The following is a 16,106-nucleotide window of genomic DNA, read 5'->3' as shown; positions in this document are numbered from 1 at the left end:
TATAATGCACATGAAGCAAATTTTATTTAGGCAAATTTTATCATCCTGGTGTCGTACATCTGACTAAAATTCCCCTTCAATGGTTTCCTTCCATTAGTCCAGATCCTCCCAACCGCTTCATGGCGAGACTCCTTTGGCGTCGTTGGCGTGTAGCAAAAGACTGAGGGGAAGGGAAATTAAATACAGTTTTAGAAACCTATGTCAGTTATGGAAGCCTAGCCCCCGAGGAAGTAGCCATTGCGGAAGCTTTAGGTTTTGACGATCACCTGAGACGTACCTCTGCAGACTAGAGTGCAGTCGTCCATCGGAGCATCAACGTACGTTCACCGTGGCGATGGCGGAAGAAGTTTCTACCTCCATGCAGCATCATATTATTATAAGCCATACACAGCCCCATGGCAATATATTCGAAATGATCAACATTAACAGGCAGGGAGGGACAAACAGTCGACGGTACAATGGCGAAGTTTAACACCAAAAGAAATACAACTGCCGTGCATGCAAACATGAAATACAAGTCCGGGCAGCGGGCTCTGCGTCGCAGGGTACCGGCGTTTTGTGGCCCCAACGCCGGTAAAACACACAGCCCTGCCACGCAGGCCTTGCATCGTGCTCCCAGGAAAGTTAAAAATTAAGCGCTGGTTCCACAAATTTATCATGGGATCACTGTAAAGAGGTTTATTAACCGTTGATTCCTGATCAATTGTAACTGTGGACCTGATTCGGCAAGTTTACCGTATACAGCAGAAGCTTCCGAAGGAGTACACACGGTGTAGACAGTCAGGCAGAAAACTTAGCGCGATCCGCGCGATCGGAGCTAGCTCTGACCTCTGACATTTAGGTACGATCAACTTCCTGCTCTACGCACGCGCAGCAAAGGGTCAACGGGTCAAAACGTTACTGCGAGTGCGCATAATACATCTCTAAATTAAGAGTGAACACGAACTGATTAACAAAGTGTGATATTCTTATTAAAAAGCACTACTCTTTAATTCAGTGAATCCATAAAAAGCAAACTGATGCTAGAATTGTTATAATCTGTTGACATTGTACTTCGCTCTCACAGTCAAAACTAAATCTGCTTTTCACAAGATGTATTTTGCTTCAAGGTAGTATACGCCTCGAAAGTAACAGACTTTATCTTTCACTCACAGTTTCCCTAATGAATCTTTCAATCATTATCTTACCAAATCAACAATAAAAATGAGGGTTCACCGTGCAAAATTTAGCACAAGAGACGCATTTCCTTACAGTTACAGATATTTGAAATTCAAAATGGCCGTCATCCCTGTGTGAATTGTAGGGCGAAAAATAACATTTTCGATTTTCGTTTTTTTATAACTACTAGAGCTTTAAAATGAGCCCCCAAAGTCGTAGATCAGAAAAGAATTATCATCAAAATTTGAAAGGCTAAATATCTGTCTCCCAGGCTAGCTTTCACTGAAAAGTGTTATGCCGTCGGAAAATAATACTATAAAGTTCACAACATGTCACGTTTTGAAGGTTTTTATGTCGGTGTTAGGAATACAAATATAATTGAAGATACATTAATTTTACGTCTTAGTTCGAGTTCAATCGTTATTTGTTTAATCCACAGCTATCTATGTTGAGCGCAAATTGTTTCATTAGTTTGATGACGAGATTACAGGTGAACTTATGAGAGTACATGCTGACTGACTAAGCGTTGTTCAGTTATGCAAGTGTGACTCAGGATACCTGTCTCGACTTCACTTCTCCAACGTATTTGCTCGTTAAAAACCCGAGGTACACGAAAAACTACTTGAACAGATTTGCACCAACACCAGGACCTGATTTATTCTTCTTTCATGCCAGCTTCTCATCGAGTCTATGACCTATACGACCACTGGCACCTTGTTGTCGGCTTGACGAATTCCTTTTATTGGTGTCAACGTGCTGCACAGAACAAGATTGGAACTAATTTGGTAGAATTTGATCATTTAAATGTTCAAATTTATCAAAAATGCCAGGCGCCCTATAGCTTAAAGTTGCAATACTAGACAAGTGTATTGCTAAAAAAAAACACAAAAAAAAACCCGGAAAAGCAGATGGGCTTACATTATCCAAAATTAGATCCAATCGTGGTACGGAAACTCTTGTGGCTGTAACGGTTGATGCCAAGCCGGAAAATGCAGTACATTGACAACTAACCGTGGCTATACAATAAAATGTAGTCAAGCTAATATCATGACAGTGGTAAACACTCAATCGACAATATGACTTTGTTATACATTTATTGTGAGTCAATATGGTTTGAAATTTCGATTGTATTGTTCAATCGAGGTACGTCAAATGATTTTGATTAGTGTAAACCAAAACAATAGGGGGGCAGACTGAAACATATTCTTGTTCCGAATGCTATCACAATTGCCTGCACTGTAGTATATTACGGACTGGTTATCTCTTGCCTGCATTTGAAAACCTTCACCCCAAGTAGGATCCCTGGACAATCATTAAAGAACTTTATATGGCTTGATAACATGTATAATATAGTGTCTTTAGACCCGCTCATGCCTTTGTATGCAGTTGTTCGAATGTCCTCGGCCTTCCTCCTTTCGAACACACCTTTTATATAAGGGCTGTTCTCAAAACTTGACCTCTACATAGAACTAAGTGACTTTGAATTCACAGTTTGTTTGTTTGGTCAGAGAGAGAGAGAGAGAGAGAGAGAGAGAGAGAGAGAGATGCGCTACTTATATACATCAGTGACATGTACCGTATACCTTGCCGTACCATACGGTAAGGTACGTACGGTACGGTACGGTTGTTAATGTGGAGATGTCTAGGCTGCAATGGTCCATTTATGCCTTCTTTTCATGTTGTAAGTTTTATTTGGCGCCAATTTACATTTCCGATGTGAATAACGATTTTGTACATTATCAAAAGCTTTCATATTAGAATTTAAAGGTCCGATTTAAGGATGTGACTCAGGTTCATTGACACTTATTTTTATTTAATCCGCATTTTTACATAGAAATGTGGTCACACACCCGACATGTGGTACTTTTGTATCAGCTCGGTCACCGAAGAGTTCAGAAAATTTGTTAGTTTTTCAAAAACAGTGCTCACATGATTGTTTTACTCAAAAACGCGTGTTTTTTTTTTATTTTTTTACTCAAAAAAGTGTATTCTATGTCAACATTGATCTGCCATTGTGAATTTTCAGCATGGCATGTTGAGTGGAAGCAGCGTGGGTCTCAGTCGCGAAATTTGAATTTTTTTTTTTATTTTGTCAGACTTGCTCACAACCGCACGTGGGATGGGTAGTCTGCTAGATCGAAATATTTTCGACTCGATCTATTGATCCCGTGCTCGATCTGCTCGCCACTGTATTTAGGTTGCAGTCGCGGGCAGATCGAGTAAGGGATCGATAGATCGAGCAGAAAATCGATCGATTTAGCAGACTACCACTCCGCGGGCGCCTGTGGATTTGTTCCATGTCTGTGGGTACGTATATATCAAAACAGTATTGAAGAAATAAACTTTAGCAGACTGTCGCGTTAATCGTGGAGTGAACGCCATTGTCCACACCACAGACCTGTGAACCTCGCAGGGTTTGGTTTATATAAATAGTTCATAATGACGCCAAGCTTGTAAATATGCATAAAGGGCGGGTAGAGTTTCCCCCGGAAGTGTGTGGAGGGACCGTATTGCGACCAGTGTATTATGTACCATTATACTTTATTACACACATTTGGGAAGTGTATTTTCAAGAATGTTCAATGCAGTAACTTTGCCATCCCTGCCTGATACGAATCCCATTTCAAATTTACCAATGTAAGTTTTATCATCTTTTGACCTGCAAGTTTCACCAAAGGATGATGGAACTTGCATTGGTAAATTTGAATGGGATTCGCATCAATGTCGATTAAGGTAGCTTTCCGCCTTTGCGACGACCTATTTTCAAACGTGAATTTTGCCATCAAGATGTGTACGTTTACCCAAGTATTATATATCACCTGAAAGCTATTTCTATGAATATTTTTATTTTATCAAGAAAATTAGTGTGCGGTGAATTTTTTTGAAGATCTTAGTGAAAGTGTAAAGAAAATGGGTGGTCTCACGTAAAAAAAGTTTCTGAGCGGAGAGGGGTTATTGTTTAGGTGTTAACGGCCAATTGGTCTTCAGAATACTGGCTACAAAACCATGTCTCAGATTTTTGAAAAAGGCCTTAGTTTTTTCACATCGTTGAGTCAAAGTTTATCCACCGATTAGTCTGTCAATGCCTCCTAATTAAGCAGCAATAACTCGACTTAAAAAAAATTCATTAAAAAACTGAGACACGGTTTTGGAGACAACCTACTTGACAAACGTCTGTGAAAATCTGGTGAACTTCCGTTCACGCGTTCTCGAGTTAAACTCTTTTGAACGTGCGTCTAACTTTCAGAACTGCCTTATGAGCAGTTCCAGGGAAATAAAACATTTTGACCTAAAATGAAAAAGGGATCGGCCTCGACAACTATATGTTCAACTGTAGTCATTATACAAACAAATAACAATAATGCCCTCGCTTGAAACCATTAATCAAAAAATGAAAGACGTCAGACATCCGGTTTCAGAGAAGAATGTGTTTTGATCAAAGTAGGAAATTTAAAAGCAAATTTAATAATCTTACAATTAAATTTATGCGCCTTCAAGCACTGGAACTGTTTAATATTGAATTACTGATGGTGTGAGAGAACAACATGTTTCAACCTTACTGAAAATTCACACTTTGCCATCATTTAAGCAAATCTGAATACGCACATTTACATGCACCAGCGTCCTCAACTGGGTGTGTGTTCGTTAAGAAATTCCTAAAATGCTGAGATAGCGATCTGACCTAACCATACACCACCTGGTCAGTTGTTCACCTGTAGATATCGACTTACTTGCCTACGCATGTCAGAAAGTAAATGAGAGGAGCCGTATGCCACAGTAAGTGTTTAAAATCCTACAAATCTCTATGACTTTATGTCCTCAAGTTTTGAAATTTTACGATAAATGCATCGTGTGCTGTGTGAGAAAGCTGGTAAGGTTACCGAGAGAAATATACGTTGGAACTATCAGTGTCAACCTCCGCGTTTTAGGAAATCGTTAAAGTTAAACTTTCATGTAATTTACATGTCAACGAGAACGATGTTAAATTGTTTTACATATGTTATTAATTGGATATATGAGAACGGCAAATCTTGTATAAAGTCAAAACAGTTACCATCTCAGACCACAAAGGATTGAACCACGTGCTTACCATGGGATGATCTCAGACTACCACGTGCTTGCCATCTCAGACCACATGGATTGAACCACGTGCTTGCCATCTCAGGCCGCCAAGTAGACAAAGAAACTAACTTATATTGGTAAAAATAGGTATGACATATTATTTTAGAGAAACATGCGGTCATACGTTCGTATTCATTCAGTTTAATAGTCAGTATCACGCAGATAGCAAAAGTTTTTCTGAGAAACGCGTCATTTCAGTCGAGCTAGGGAGATTTTTTGGTGAGAGTATTGTGTTTAGTTCATTAGCAGTAAGGATTTAATGACAACATTACAAGCTTGAACAAAACGGACAACCTCTCTGACGCAGCATTCGGTTAGGGACTGGACGTAAATTAGCAGGAGGTTAGGGAGGTATTTGGGGGAGGGTCACAAATGTTTGAGCCTCTGTTTGGGGGAGGGTCACAATTTTTTGAGCTCCTCTAAGGCGGAGGGTCACAAATTTTTGGGCATGTTGTCGGTGCACTAAAAGAAGAAAACAAATTGTTTGCAAAGACAATATGCCCACATGACATCACTCGCACACTGCCTCTTACTTTCTATGAAGTGCTCATTCCCAACTCTCTGTGTATCTACGTAAATTGGATTGTCTCTCTTGTTGCTATTCTTAATGCCATTAAGTTTATAGCAAATCCAATCTATTGTTCCTCAGCTAACCCACCATATTAAAGGGATATTATGATTCGTGGCATTCTGGCTGCACATTGTACATGTAATGTTGTTAATAAACACTGGACAGTGTTTTTGCTAAGGTTTGGGACAATTGGGAATCCTAGTAAAATCTCTGTTGTCCGCTAGTATGACTGCACTGGTATACCAAGGGTAACCCTGGTAAAATGACTGGGGAACCCCGGTAACATTTACCTTGGTACCGCCCTTAACAAAGACACTGCTGGATATTACCACAATATCTTACATTGTTCTAGAATCTACTGATGTAGTCAATCATGAACCTAACTATTTGACAATATTATTTCTCATTCCACTTTATGTTGATCAACAAAAGTTCCTTCTCTTGCATATAAGCCACTTCCCTTTAAAGTTTAAGGCCAAGCTCCACCCTGCATCAGTACATGAATTTTAGGTTTTAGAGATACTATTGTTTGAAATTGAGAGCAAGCTTTGGTGTGATAATTAATAATTTTGATCCAGAAAAGTGATTTTAGTATACTTAAATATTTACGTACAGTCATCTGATTGGTATGGCTATTTGTGGCATTTCTCAAATTTATATTGGCTTTACCACACGGGTACTATCTTTTGAATGGATAACGTTCATTTATGTTGTGATGGCAGAATATATGACATTTGTTGAAATTTAATGTGGGTAATTTATACAGTGAATTAGCCATGTTTATCACGAATTCAGATTGAACTTGGTAAAATAATGTCAGTGTTAAAACACCATAATTTCACACTATGGCATTCAATCTATGACCATACTTAGAATTGTTTGCTTAAATTATTGCTTGAATAGGCATAGTCTTTCTGTTGACTTTTTCCCACAAACAGGGCAACATGACCAAAACTTCTCATTGTTTACTGGAACACATAGAATATTTTGTAAAACTGGATTTGATATGAGTGGCACTGTGCAATGAGCACATGTACAAGTATTTTCAGTTCTCTGACTACACAGGTCTATCAGAAATATAATAAATTCAGTGAATAATGGGGTCATGCACACACATGTAGTTCTACATGTGTGTGCATATTTTCCCATATTTCCTCCCCATATAGAGATTGAATTGCTCAATACATTGTACATGACCAAATAATATTGTTGTGGAGATCAGTGTCACTTTGTGTTTCCAGTATTCCCTAAATTGTCAATGTGATACATTCCAAAATTATGAATTTCACTGACATTTTGATAAATGTAAAATTATAATTCCTAAGAAAAAATGGCAGGCACATGTGCATTAATATAAAAGAAAACATTTGATGAGCATAATTTATTACAATCACTCTTAATGGAGTATAAGTGTGCTCTATTCCATTATGAGCCACTTTGGGCATTCATTACTGGAATTATTGGACAGTCTGTTGAATCATAACATTCCACATCTGCAGTTCAAAGCCAAAGTGAAAGGGTACATATTTACTGCCTACTTTACATGATATATGCCATTGACTTGGTATAGCAGTCTAAGCCTTACAAGAATGGTAAGAATATTCAGCTATTGGCTGCTTTGATTGCCTCCAACAACGGCATACTCATCACACACAGGTGCAACCACTGTCGCAACGCGAAGGCCTATGGACCCGATAGAGAGAGCCCTTCTGGGTATAAGTAGCCTTCGCGTAGCAACAGTGGTACACATATCCTCCAAGCGTAGGGCAATATTGCCGTTGTACCTCAATATTTGGACTGGTGTTTAGGTAGGACGTCAACTTGATCAAACCCTAAAAACTAAAAGCTTAAAATCGAAAAAGGCAAAACCTTCAGTTTCGGAACTGCAGCTACATAAGGCAATATACGATACCACGGTACTACCAAAAGAGTGTGGTAGCTCCTAGCTTTGCATGGCAGAGCTGTGTTACCAGCGTTATACGGCCTGTGGTAGGAGGCCGTATAACACCCGTAACACACAGCTCTGCCATGCAGAGCTTGGTAGCTCCATGATGATACTGATACGCTCATGCTTGGGAAAACAACACCGAGACTTGTGAATTGCAATATCAACATCCTTCTGATCCTTAATATATTTTTCATAAGCCAATAAGTCAATCATTTAAACATACAGAACTTTATTTCCTGAAAATGATAGGCTTAAAATGTACAGTGTACGTCCAGAGAACTTCTTGGTACAGCGCGACACTTGTAAACAAACTTGAATGCGTTGAAGTTATTTGAATATTTTAAGAATGATGTTCACACTCACACTTTGAAGTATTGACAATTTAGTCCAGTTGTAAGTGATACATATTTATGAAAATCATCATTAAATTAAGTACTTTCAATACTCAGACCTCAATCAATTTTGACAGTCAGGAAGAACGGACAGAAATAATTGAGTGAAATTAATGACTTATATGACGAATCTCTGACTTAAAATGACGTTAAAGTTACTGTCATATTCCAGAATACAATGTATGTACAAAGCCTGCAGGTCAAGTCCAGGGCGTCTAGTATGATATGAAGTAGGCCCAGAAGAAAGTTTTTAAATAGCTTTGAAACAAGCAGACTGCCGATCTTGTTTAGCAGTCTTCCAGTACCAAGACTTTAATTTTTTTGACATGATGCTATGCTTTGTGTCTACCTCCATGGTGTACAACATACCAGTACATGATTCGGCACTCAGCAGAGGACTGCTGGTGGTGTAATCTTACATCCTGTTCAGAAATGGCTAATGTTATGATACTTTGGACAAAGCTATTTTTGTCAGCATTTTACAGTAGTGTCTTGTCAATTCACCAATTATAAAAATATTAATTGCCACCATTTTAATACTTAAACAGTACAATGGTCATGTTGCTTGACACTTGAATTAAAAGAATCTGTACCAGATATGTACCAAGTTAAAGGGACAAAGTTGCTCATTTTTGACATTATTTTGCCATTTAAATTTCTTTTGATAGATTATTCTCACTGAAATATGCTCACTCTCTGGTTATTGCGATTCAATTCTCATTTTCTATAAGGCACATTAACATGTGAATTTTACTGTGATACTTTTTGGTACATACCTTAAATTAAATTATTAAGTGACCACATGTTATATCCAATGGTGCACATGAGTTTAGCTGTGACAATTACAACCAGAGATTGCAATTTAGCCCATTTAAGTGAGCAGCAGAAAAGCATATATTCAACAGAACTTAAAATGACCAAACTTTTGTCAAAAATGAGTGACTGTGTCCCTTTAATTGCCAATGGAAATGGCTGAATTCAATGTTTGCTGTTTTGTTATTTTTGCCTGTCAGTCACTGTAACTAGAAACAATGGTGTATGGACAAGATGTTGGTTTTGTTGTTTACTTTGCAGGTCAGAGTTACATAAATTCATAAGATTTCAGAATTTTTCAGTATTAGCTGCTGTATTTTAGCATGATATGCTCAGTATTGATTCAGTTTGTCAGCCTAGCCTGATGACACTTGAGCAGTGGTGTCATTTTTTGTGTCAAGTGAAGTCTTAAACCTTTTTTTGTGGTTTGTTCCACATTTACAAGTGTGCTGACAACATGGAAAATTGAGCATTTCATCAAACTTGTGCAGAAAATCAAACAATGAATTAATTTAATCATAGAGTTTATCCTATGGTGTTCCCCAGAATAATCCATCCATACCACATTGGAAACAAGAATACCAGTACTCCTGTATCTTGTGATTGGTTTACTAAATTTAAACAGTGTAAGAGTTAAACAGTATATTAAACCATTATCATAACAATTGAAATGCATATTGTGTAGGCAGAGAAATCAGGGGTTTTCCTTTTATTAAAAGTATTAAAAAATCTGTAGCATAGAATTATCCAGATTTTTTTTACAAGATTAGTTTTACCCATGCTGGTCAAATGTGACTGCCGCCGAGTCATTGAAAGTATACTTAGGTAAGGCTGACATCCATATTTAGACTTGTTCTTGTCACGAGCAGAAGCAAATAAAAAATTGCAGGCATCCTTTGCTGGTGTCCATCTATATTGCCCTGTGTTGTAAATCCCCACCTCAATTTTTGAACGTTGAAGATTCGATCAATTTCTATTTTTTTTTGAAACTGGGGGAGGGTCACAAATTTTTCAGCCTTGCTTTAGGGGAGGGTCACAAATTTTTCAGCCTTGCTTTAGGGGAGGGTCATAATTTTTTGGCCACTCTCTTGCGAAACCCCCCCGGCCCTCCCCCTACTAATTTACGTCCAGTCCCTTACCAAAGGAAATATACTTGGAACTATCAGTGTCAACCTACGCGTTTCAGGAATTAATCGTTAAAGTTAAACTTTCATGTAATTTACATGTCAACGAGAACGATGTTAAATTGTTTTACATACCCTATTAATTGGATGTATGAGAACGGCAAATCTTGTATAAAGTCAAAACAGTTGCCATGCAGTAACCACGTGAAAGGATTGAACACGTACGTGCTTGCCATCTCAGACCACAAAAGGATCGTACCAACGCGTGCGTTTCCATTTTCCATGTTTCTGGGAATTCCACTCAACGCATCACGCGCTTGCCATCTCAGACCACAAAAGGATCGTACCAACGCGTGCGTTTCCATTTTCCATGTTTCTGGGAATTTCACTCAACGCATCACGCGCTTGCCATCTCAGACCACAAGCAGTGTTTGGCAGTGCAGAGCAAAGATGAGAGTATAAGCTGATCTCCATGGAGACGAGTGGCATGATCACGCACGATTTCCGGCTATTGTATACTGCCTATATAACTGGAAAGATTGCAGTGATTCAGAACCGTACCCGTCGTCGATATCGAGACATCGGTTTCAAAACCACAAGTACTATAAGTATGGACCCAGAGAAGCCTGTTCATGCGATGAGCCAAAGTTTGGACAAACTAGCAAGCGTAAGTGTACAAACGTAGTGAATAGTCTAGCATAAACTTCAGCGAATGGAGGTACCCTCTGTTTTTTCTGACTTGTGTTTTATTCTCAGTCAAGTGAATTTATATTTAAAATGCAGAAAATCGATCACGTTAATATTTGGATGTCGATTCTCCAGTGCAAAGAGGGAAAGGAACGTTGCAAAGGCCAACTTAAGCGCGGTCAAGACAATATTTCTTCTATGCAGGCAGGATTTGTTGATCGATGAAATAACCCTTGTGATCGAGCAATGGAATATTAGTTTTACGCCTTAGCACGTGTGACGTTTCTGGATGTGTAAACGTCTTTGTAATAGTTTCTTAAATAGTTTCTTAATTAGTGAAAGCCCCAGTATTTGTAACTTTAAACCTTTTTGTACGTTCGAAATTACATGTTATTTTCTTACATTCATCGCGAAATGTTGTTCAGTGAAGAAATAAGCCAAGTTTGTGCTCCTGTAGTGATATATAAATTAAATAATAACATATGAGAGGGAGGGCATGATCACGATTTATTGCCTGCCCAAGGGATGGTGGTCATGATCGAAATATTGATGATGCCCGAGCCAGAACTTATTATTTTTATTACACCGAACAAGCTTCTTCGAGTACAGTTCGCCTTTCTGCATGAGTCCGGACCTCAGCGTAAAATGTTGTCAGTGCCAAGTCTAAGGTTGCCGCTGAAAGTTTGCCGATCTCCTCTGGCGTGTCCAAATTTGTTGCTTGCATAGTCGCTGAACACAGAAATTGCATTCCTTGTTGCTATTTTCGTTCGTTTGCTGTTTACTTGCATCAAAATATCGTCTAACTGTGCCGGTGACAGCTCTGCATGACGTTTCGCAGCCATAAGTTGCCAACTGCAAAGTACAACAAGCGGACGACAAGTTGTCTTGCGCAGAAAGGATGCGCAGTAAGTAAAATGACGTCACCATGTAATATCAAATGCAGAGGGCATCATCACGTTCTTTTACATGTCACGTGAGTCGTGTTTAACCAATGGCAGTGCACGCTGAATGGGTGAGGTGTAATAATGCTAAATATTGCCCGACCGAGTTGGAATGCCGCGCGGGTTTTTGGACAACTTGTAGGCTGTGCACATGGCCGAGAACGCCTATACTGATGACATCGAGCTCGCATTCGCAACATGCATTCATTCCTGGGGCCATGCCATGCCACGCCGTGCTGCCCGGGCAATCGCCCATGGTCGCTGGCTGAATGACCTGCGAATGTTTTTATTATACGTTCTGCTACTGTCTTTCAGAGGATACAGAACTTTGACAGAGAAGCCTGACATTCTATTCTGATAGGCTACTCCCTCTCCTTTCGTTCGGAATCTTGGTGTTATTCTCAACAGGGATGGCTTTATGTGTGAACATATCAGTCAACTTTGTAGGAACGCATATTTCTCTTTATCAAGAATCGGTAAAAATTCGTAAATTACTCGACAAGCCCACTACTGAGAAACTCATTCATGCATTCGTTATTCTAGACTTGACTATTGTAACAGTCTGTTCTATGGCATCTCAAATGACCAGCTGACCCGTCTGCAGTCTGTTCAAAATGCAGCAGCCCGTCTCGTCACAAGTACACGCAAATACGACCACATCACCCCTGTTTTCATTAATTTACACTGGTTACCTGTGAAAGCTCGTATTCAATTCAAAATTTTATTGACTACTTTTAAGATTGTCAGAGGTGATGCACCGCTTTATCTGACCGATTTGATTGATCTGTACGTACCGTCAAGAAATCTGCGATCTTCTGAGAAATTGCGTTTAACTCCTCCTCGCGGATATTTTAATAAGTCCTACGGTCAAAGAGCATTTTCGGTATGTGCTCCTTTGCTGTGGAATGCACTGCCCTCAGAAATTCGTTGTGCCAGAAATGTTACTTCTTTTAAACGTTGTTTGAAGACCCATCTTTTTACCAAGTTTTACTCATAATTGTAGTTTTTTGAGTTTTTAGCTGTTTTTGTATCTTTTAAATACTTGTGTTCAGCGCACTGAGACGTTTGTGGAGTGCGTTTTTTAAGAATTAAATATTATTATTATTATTATTATTATTATTATTCACACTGCAGTCGGCAGTGTACCGATTCGCACCCTGCAGTTGGTCGGTCACTCAGGAACTCCCGGTACCGATGTAAAATCAAGACGACACTGAATACACTTAGCTCACTTCTGTCGGCAAATAACTCATAGGCGCAGGAACCGAGGGGCAGGGGGGCGGCCCCCATGCTGAAGTTTGGGGGGCAAAGGTATACCTTTGCCCTCCCCCCCAACTTTTACAAATACACATTGACTACGGCTAGCTGTCCCAACTATTGCTGAGTGTGAGTTAAACAAACAACTGAAGTTAGCCGTAAAATAAATTCTTTGTTTGCCGTCCGCGTGCGGGTAGGTTTTTGGACGAAATCTGAAAAACAAACACAGATCGTATGATCGAAAATACGGCGAGATGTGCCCTTCCTTTGTTCACAATGCCGCAGTAATTTACTTTAATGTCGCAAAAACGCAAATGGCGTACGATCTTTCAATACAAATCAGATTACCTATCGTAAAGGGGTACATCAACCGCTGTACGTAAAGTGTACGTGTCCACCTCCAGTTGTAGCGGACTGCAGTTTCCGTAAGTGAAGATCAATCGACCGTTTCACAAGTTGATTTCTCCCTCAAAGTTTTCAAACTCCGTACGGATCGAAAACAATTCTTGACTGGTTAGCTTCGAATAAGGAACGGAACTGAATTTCCATCAGCTTTTCCACGATCCCGCGATTGATCACGATGTTGGATCTGCACAGTGGCAAGTAGGTACCGCGGGTGAAATGTTCGTTGTTGAATGCTCCAAATAGTTCGTACGCGATGGAAGTTGCCCTTACTATGAACATTTTTTCTGCTAAAAAACGATTTGGACATTTTATAAGGCCGGATTAGAATTCAGTTTTCAAAATAGCAATGGCCATTCGCATTGCTGTCTTGACAAACAGAATATTTAGCATTTTAGTATGCAATAGCGTCAGTTTTCTGTCATTAATATGCAAAAATAACTATTTGTCCGCATTTTCGGCAAGAACGATGATATCAAAACCTGCTAGTGTTATAATGAATACAAAAACTCACACTTACAACTGAGCTGCAAAAACGACCGCGCATGCAAAAATTTGTCCGAATTTCAGGCAGCGGTGTCTGAAGTCGCACGTGCAGCTATATTTAGTAACAAACCTGACATTGCGATCAGCGCTATTGGAATTCGGCTAAAAATAGTTGATACACAAAATTCAGAATAAAGCCTTTAAAGTTACAGCTAATGGAGCATTTAACTCAACAGAAACAGTGTTCAGGACTAGTATTTGTTTGACACTAAAAAGGAGGATTTGTACTCGAGGCGGTTATGATTTGTTCAGCTACCCACTCTTCTTACTGTGAAAATTGTAATTTTATGGAAGGGATAGTAGTTTCACCTTTACCAAGATGTTTAGCATTTGTTTTCTGAGTGACAACTACACTATGATACTTTGTTATACTCCGTAACTTTTGCAGTTTTATATTTGGAATTTTCAGGTTTTGTAAGAACATCTTTTTGATATCAGCTTACCCCAAATGTTGGAGTTCATAGTGTACAGTTGTCAAAACAACTCTTACTACTCATTTTTTCTCGTATTATCTCATTACCTCATCTTTTCCGTCTTTTACTGATGGACTCGTCTTGGCTTGCTGAGAGGTGCTGGTAGTCTTCGATTGACTACACGAGATGTTCAGAGTTCGTTGGTACAACATAAACTTTATTTTTCGGTAGACAAGCTTGACAGCTGCCATCACCCAAAATACCCTTCTCCAATTGTCTGTCCTCCTGCCCTGTCTGTTGTATTTTTCTCACTTGTCCTTTGTATTCCCTTTCCCGTACTATTTAGAATGGGATTTTAAACGTTATGTCTAAGCACCGTCCCTCCAACCACCAGTCTGGAAACGCGACACGTGCGCTATTGTTTAAGGGGTTAATTGCTCTGCCGTTAGTACGAAGCGCGTTACCAACATGACAACTTTTCCCCACACAGACTTAGACGTGGTGGCTGTGACCAATCTGCGCTGAAATTGGTCATAGCCACCACGTCTATTAAATTCATGAGTTTACTTTTCTTGTTTACGTACATACTTATATCAGATGGAAATCTGAGGATTTGCGATTACATCAGGTTGACAACCCCCCACACAAGAGCAATGAATTAAAATTACTCTTTACAAAGCATGCGGACAAATTTGTTGGTTGCACCATGGAGGTAGTCTCTTCCTACCTCCATGGTTCCACACATGTCACTTACTCTTTACAAAGCATGACAAATTAGTTGGTTCCACACATGTCACTACAAATACAACACTAACGTTCATTGGAAAGGGACAATTTGAAGCCGCCTATTAAAGCTCGTGCCCGTGTGCAGTGATATGTTCGTCGGTAACGCTGTGAATGAAACATCCTTCAAACAAGGAAACAAAACATGTCGCGTGCCCAAAGAATCGCGATAAACCAGCTTGCAAACAGTAGACAAATTACCATAAAAACCCTTCGACAAGGGTCGGGTTTTCGTCTTTGTCAACACAAAAGATTACGTACACAAATGCGAAAGGCAATTACGCAACACTAAGTAGCCAGTGACGACACAGAACAAACAGTAAACAAAGTACACGAACTATCAAACAAAATGTACGAGTACAAACACATCGATCATGATACTTGTAAGTATCTTGATCCAGAAAACATAAAATCCGTACCCCGCAGTGGTACTTATTGCCTAAAAATTCACAAACCTCGGCAAAAATCTAAAAGACACACTAATCAAAACAAAATTTACTGAAGTAAAGAAACATAGAACAAACAAACTGAACCACCAAACGGACTCACAACGAGACCCAAACATTAATATACTTGCCTCGCTACTCGAAGAGCAAGACAACTAAAATGCAGTAAAATAATTTTTCACCAACACAATCTAAGGAAAGGATCTACACTGCGACTGATGGAAACCACACTCGGGTTTCGAAACGCAAGCGTCAAAGGGCCACTCTATCAACTTTGTAACACAATAGGTCCGGCTGCGTCTCGCCATAAGCTTTCCCCACACAAACAATACATTACCGTATACACTAATCCAAACTTCCCTACAAATATCCGAGGCGAAACAAACATTTTTATTAACACAAACAATCGGATTAGAATGTAGGAACACATTTTTGAAACGAATCAAACACAAACTCGACACAAAAACATTTTGGATAGTTAGGTGGGGAGCCTCTTTCACACT

At 39.4% G+C, this 16,106-nt stretch overlaps 1 protein-coding gene across 1 annotated transcript in view; it reads left to right on the top strand.

Annotated features, from left to right (window-relative positions):
- The first annotated feature begins 10,637 nt into the window (after positions 1-10,637).
- LOC139144145 (uncharacterized) overlaps positions 10,638-16,106 on the top strand; it is a 39,844-nt gene continuing 34,375 nt past the window's right edge. The window contains exon 1 of the mRNA XM_070714807.1: positions 10,638-10,795. Within this exon, the coding sequence (XP_070570908.1) occupies positions 10,739-10,795 (57 nt within the window). The 5' untranslated portion in view covers positions 10,638-10,738. The remainder of the gene's footprint in view (positions 10,796-16,106) is intronic.

Source organism: Ptychodera flava, chromosome 11 (genome assembly GCF_041260155.1).
Source record: "Ptychodera flava strain L36383 chromosome 11, AS_Pfla_20210202, whole genome shotgun sequence".
Taxonomy (NCBI): domain Eukaryota; kingdom Metazoa; phylum Hemichordata; class Enteropneusta; family Ptychoderidae; genus Ptychodera; species Ptychodera flava.
The sequence above is the reverse complement of the archived record's forward strand: the minus strand, read 5'-3'. Positions and strand labels throughout refer to the sequence as shown.